The following is a 5869-nucleotide window of genomic DNA, read 5'->3' as shown; positions in this document are numbered from 1 at the left end:
AATTGTAACTAATTGTATTGGGGATGTGAAGAAAATAATTGCAGTCGATTTGGTTTGGCTTCCTGACAGGTTGTCCATCTAGCATGCGTGGTTTTTTGGCGATTAATTCTTAAAAACTTATAATATTATATTGATATTGGTGTAAGTTTTGGATCATTTTATGCTAATTTCATTAGAGATACAAAAATTTTAAAATTGCATATATAGAAGATAATAGTTAGGATCCATTTGATGATTAGAAGTTTCATATAGATTTTGCTTTTATGCCAAAAACCGACTTTTTTTAATGCATATGTGTCTTTTACCATATTAACATTTAAAACAAATGTAATACTAGACAATTTGTTAGCTTAAGAAATACAACGTAACGCTGAACAAGATATACTATGCCAAAAGTATAATTTTCAAAATATTCTAAATATAACTAATTTAAATATATATTTCCTTTAAAAATCACCAGTATTTTGCACTCAACGTAAAGAAATAGGCAAACTCTTAACACGTAGGGTTAAAATAAAAATAACCAATGGAAGATAAAAAAAAATCTTTTTTTCCTCGTCAAGTAATTTTACATTGCAGATCCACACAAACCCCAAGAAACTGTGCCAAAAAGATCTCCATATCTGATATGCTTTTCTTAATTACAACAGTCATTTAGTTACTCCCATCAATCATCATATAACATCCATCAGTAAGAATACGTGTTGTCTTGTTTTCATCATCATCATTCATCAAGTAGCCGCTGATGTTGACGCTGCTGCTGCTGTTGTTGTTGATACCAGTGAGTTGCTTCGCTTCTTCTAGGTTAATATGCAGCGGATTAACATGATTCTTGAAATACCCTTTCGGTTTCTGATCATCAACGTAGTTATGATCTATCATGAAAGCATGCCTTTGATCTCCAAACCACTGAAGGGAAAACTGGTCTTCTTGCTTGATCCGATGATGATCATACTTGTTGTAGCTTATTTGGCTCATGCAACTACCACCACCGTCGGAGGAAGAACAAGTTGTACTCAGTACTTCACCACCACCACCTCCGAACATCAGCATCCTTTCTTTCACCTCTGGGTAGTAGCACTCCTTATTCAAGCTCTGATCACCTTGAAACCCTGAATAATAATTGTTGTTGGAGATCATACCGGTTAAGGGGTTTGAAGTTGGTGGCACAAAGAGATCAGTAACATTCATATGATCATGGAAGAGGCTGCTACCGGTGGTGGTGAGGAGAGAGTTGCTAACATTCATGACGTTAGAGTTGTTGTAAAACGATGAAGAAGTGTTCAAGAAATTGTCTGAATATTTATAATGATCTGAAAGTGGTGATGATTGAAGGGGAATAGGTGGGTGAAAAGATGGCTTCTTTTGGAAGGAAGGAAGCATAGCCAATAGCTTCTTCCTAAGTTTGGTGTTCCAGTAATTCTTGATATCGTTGTCAGTCCTTCCTGGTAGCTGACCTGCTATTATTGACCATCTGTATATGCAATTTACACATGAACATCATTAAAGATTCTTATGCACATAGTCAAGGAGGTTAACTAAAAGATCCACAAAATGAACCAAGAACAAAACTCTAGATTTGGGATTTGAATTGGCATGCATGCATCCAACCATAATTGCTCCAAATTCAATTTAGGGTTTCACTATATTTGACCTCTTGTGGAAAGAAAAGATGTACAGTCACAGATGGAATATTTGAGCAGCGAGAGTACAGTTGTATATAGATACAAATGAAAGCTAGTGAGCGTAAGAAAAAAAAAATAAGGAAGTAGAAAAATGAAAGATCCAATTACAAACCTGCTACCAATGCTAGCATACAAGCTGTAGATGATCCTATCTTCATCTTCAGAAAACTCACCATGTTTAATATTGGGTCTCAAATAGTTTAACCATCTTAACCTGCAACTCTTCCCACATCTTTTTAAACCTGCTCACTCAACCAAAACAAAAAACCCTTTTCATTTCTTACAAGAAACACAGACCAATGGCGAGAGATAGATAGATAATGTGTGTGTGTGTGTGAGAGAGAGAGAGAGAGAGAGAGAGAGAGAGAGAGAGAGATTAAACATACCGGCCTTGTGAGGAAGAGCGATCCAATTACCACCAGTGCCATGTTTGTTTATAAACTCTTTGAGCTTTGCATCTTCTTCAGGAGACCATGGCCCTTTTTTCACACTTGTTTTGTCACAACAAGGAGCTCTTCCCATCTCTCTCTTGGTTGTGCGTATCTCACTTAGTTGACCTTTTTCCGGTAGAAAAATCTCTCTTTTTTTTCTTTCTCTCTCTCTGTCTGATCTGCTGTAAATAGACAATTTTGTCTCATGGGTTAGCTGGTTGGCTTTTTATGGAGTGAGGGACTTGTTTAGTCTCTCAAGGATGGAAGTCAGCAAGCAAATACAAAACAAAACTTCTTCCGCTTTTAATTCAAAAAGAGAAATAAGAAACCAAAAAATATTCTATATATCGAATCCATTCATCTATATAAAAAAATAAAAAATAAAAAAGGTAAACATACTATCTAAGCAACACCCGTTAACCCATCCTAATGCCCACTTAGGACGTCTATTGCGTAATGTAAATATATGTGGAACTCTATATTAACTCTCCAAAAGAGTCTTTGTGGAGAGAATTAACACCCCCCTCAGAATTGGAGGCTCGATGAGGATAGACAGGGATGTGATGAGCTATAGGGTGTGGGACGTCAGCTCTGATACCTTATAAATATGAATATGGAGCCCAATATTCACTCTCCAAAAGAAACCTTATGAAAAGAAGAAGACTCCAACATATATAGACATTTATAAGACCGACATACTGTATCGCACCGATGTGGGATACATTAACACGGAACACTAACAATAATTTAGATGTATCCGAGTTTGAATCATGGACTTCGTGAGTGGAATTTTACTCCTCAACTACTACTAGGATCCTATGAGGGGCAATCTATAATTTTCTATGCCTATTTTTCAAGAAGAAATAAAACTATAAATAACTTTGTAAGTAAGGATTTAGTGTAAAATCTTTAAAATGCTTTAAGAGTTTTTCCTTTTTAATGTATAGTAAACAAATAGAAATAAATCAAATAAATATCTTTAAGTGATAAATAAATAAATAAAATATAAATAAATTATAGCCAAAAATCTCATAAATTGTCCATGTGGTTTTTCGAAATCAAGGATATAGTCCTTAAGTTTAAAAAACATCATATATAGTCCCTAAGTTTAAAAAACATCGTAGATGGTTCATCTAGTTTTCAATTTCTATTGTAATTGATCTCTTACACACCTAAAAATGTTTTTATACCCTTTTGATTTCTTTTTATAATTTCTTTAACTAATTTTAACAAAAGAAAAAAAAAAGAGTAAATAAAAAAACCTAACCTTGGGCCTTTCTCTCTCTCTCTCTCTCTCTCTCTCTCTATATATATATATATATATATATATATATATATATATATATATATATATATATATATATATATATATCGTAAACACATCCAACCTTTGTCTTTCTTCCTCACCTCCAAAAACATTGAAACTCCATTACTATCGTGGAGCTCCACCACCAAAGCACCTCCAACATGGAACTACACAGTTGGCGATAGCTAACCCCCGAAATAAAAACCCATCTGTGAATCTCATCGGAGAGTTGTCGTTGGATTGTGACCTTGGAGATGAACCCGTTTTAGGAATTGGTAACACCAGTGTGTATTGCAGCTACTAGATACACACATATCATGTATTTCGGCCTTCAAGTCTTCCACACAACCACATATAATTCGATATCATTGACAGTGGTGGTAGTTTCTATTCTTCTTTGAACTTTTGTTGGTAGGGGATTTTGTGACTCTCGAAGAAGTGTTTGACATATTGCGAATTAGTATATCGTTTTCTTTTGGGGATTAATTGAATGTATGGGAAAGAATAAGAAGTTGAATCAGGAATGGGTCGAGAGATCTTGAATCTACTTCGGTCGTGGTCCTTTGTTATCTTACTGACCGGTTTCATTTTCGTCGTCCTTAATTTTTCTTTGTTCTCTCAACATTTAATGCTCACTAACATTTGTTAGAATAGAATTGGATTTGGATCTATTCATGAATTGAAAATGGATCTTATGTGGGCCCAAATGGGGTTATTTTTTTCTTTTTTGAATAGTTTTAATTAAAATTAATTATAAAAAGAAATTAAAAGGGTATAAATATTTTTTAGGTGGGTGAGGGACCAACCACAATAGAAATTGAAAACCAGATGGACCATCTATTATGTTTTTTAAACTTAAGGACTATGTCCTATATTTCTAAAAACCACAGGAACCATTTATGAGGTTTTGTCTAAATTATAATGTGAATGTTGATTAGTTATAATATAATCGATATCATTATAAGAATAAGTGATGTAGACCTTAAATGAGGAGAAATGTAGAAGAGGGACTAAAATTATCATTTTCCCAAATTTAAGGACAAGAGACGAAACATAATTACCCAATTACTAGAAAGATAGAAATTTTGGGTTTAATTGTGAATTTGAGAAGTTAAAATAACTAGAGGAAACTGTGTCACCTTTGGAAAAATAAGAAACTAAAAGGTCATATATGCCAAGTGACCAAAGATGAGAGCTATTTAGAGGGGTTCTTCGCCATGTAGAAGAGGAAAACGATTTGGAGACAGAAAAGCTTCCTTGGACGATCTCTCATGCTTTAATGGAAATATGGAGGGAATTGATGAAGAAGAAGCTAAGGCTTGAAGTTAGGAACTCAATATCTAGTAAAGAAGGTATAAACTTTTCCCTGTCTAACTTCATTTTTTAATAGAGTTTTATGTATTCTTCAAATTCGGGTTTTGTAGAGAGATTATTAATCTAAATGGGTTTCTAAACCCCATTCCCTTGTTGGATTCCATCTTTAAACATCATCTTCCTCATAGATGCTTGAATGTATGGAAAACCAAAAGTTTTCAAGAGTTACAAAACTTGCCCTCAAGTTTTGATATTTGAAAAGTCTCAAATTATGAAAACATTAACTCTAGTAATTGAAAGGTTTCAAAAAAAATGCATCTCTTGGGTTCATAACTTAAAAATTAATTAAATAGTTTTAATTTTGAATTTGTAATAACCTAAATGCCTTGAATAGTTCAATTACATCTTATGGACTTTATTAAATTGATTAAAGTATTTAATTAAAAGAGAATTAATAATTCCATAATGACATGGTTTAAGTTTAATTAAATTAAAAGTATAATTTATTAATAAAATTAAACCATCAAGTATTTTAAATGTGTAAAAAATACACATTTATACTATTATAATATTAAAAGTTTAATGTTATATATATATATATATATATATATATATATATATATATATATATATATATATATATATATGACAAGTCAGTCTTACCGTTAGTAGGTCTCATTCACGAAGTCTGTCTATAAGGGGGTATAAGGTTATTGCCTATAAAATGGTGGTTTAATGGGTGTCCATTCTTACCCACCGCTCCCTTGATTGGTGGAGGGTTGTTAGCCGAACGGGTAAGATAAGACATTAATTCGCATTAAAAGTATAATGAAAATACCAAGTAACTAAAAACTTACAAATTCTCAATCTTAGTTACTTAGGAAAAATGTGAATTTGGTGCTAACCCATGAAATTGCACGTTGCACCTTGTTAAGTCGTTAGTAGAGCGTGTGTGGTTAACCGACACACTAATCTGGGACTGACAGTATGTGGTAAAGGGGAGCTTGATGTTAATCATAAATCAATGGAGCGTGTGTGATTAACCGGCACATTGATTAGGTGATTTGTAACATTAAGAGTACCAAGCACATTTGCATAGTTATTCATACCTTGTTTGTGATCATCGGCATCCC

General features: G+C 33.3%; 1 protein-coding gene across 1 annotated transcript; it reads right to left on the bottom strand.

Annotated features, from left to right (window-relative positions):
* Positions 1-534: 534 nt before the first annotated feature.
* LOC145093234 (uncharacterized) lies at positions 535-2365 on the bottom strand. The gene is made up of 3 exons (XM_079031314.1): positions 2072-2365; positions 1798-1927; positions 535-1474 (listed from the first exon to the last, which is right to left on the bottom strand). The coding sequence occupies exons 1-3, from the start codon at positions 2205-2207 to the stop codon at positions 655-657; spliced, it is 1086 nt and encodes a 361-aa protein (XP_078887440.1). The 5' UTR covers positions 2208-2365; the 3' UTR covers positions 535-654.
* Positions 2366-5869: the final 3504 nt, after the last annotated feature.

Source organism: Lactuca serriola, chromosome 1 (assembly GCF_051521515.1).
Source record: "Lactuca serriola cultivar US96UC23 chromosome 1, Lser_US96UC23_V15, whole genome shotgun sequence".
Lineage (NCBI taxonomy): Eukaryota > Viridiplantae > Streptophyta > Magnoliopsida > Asterales > Asteraceae > Lactuca > Lactuca serriola.
This window is presented reverse-complemented; position numbering and strand designations above follow the sequence as displayed.

Bases quoted from the DNA above. Each gene is read 5' to 3' on its own strand.
- LOC145093234 (XM_079031314.1), bottom strand. From the start codon at position 2,207: ATGGGAAGAGCTCCTTGTTGTGACAAAACAAGTGTGAAAAAAGGGCCA. The intron at 1,928-2,071 runs GTATGTTTAATC...TTGAGTGAGCAG, and splicing joins CGCTCTTCCTCACAAGGCCG to GTTTAAAAAGATGTGGGAAG. The intron at 1,475-1,797 runs GTTTGTAATTGG...TTGCATATACAG, and splicing joins TATGCTAGCATTGGTAGCAG to ATGGTCAATAATAGCAGGTC.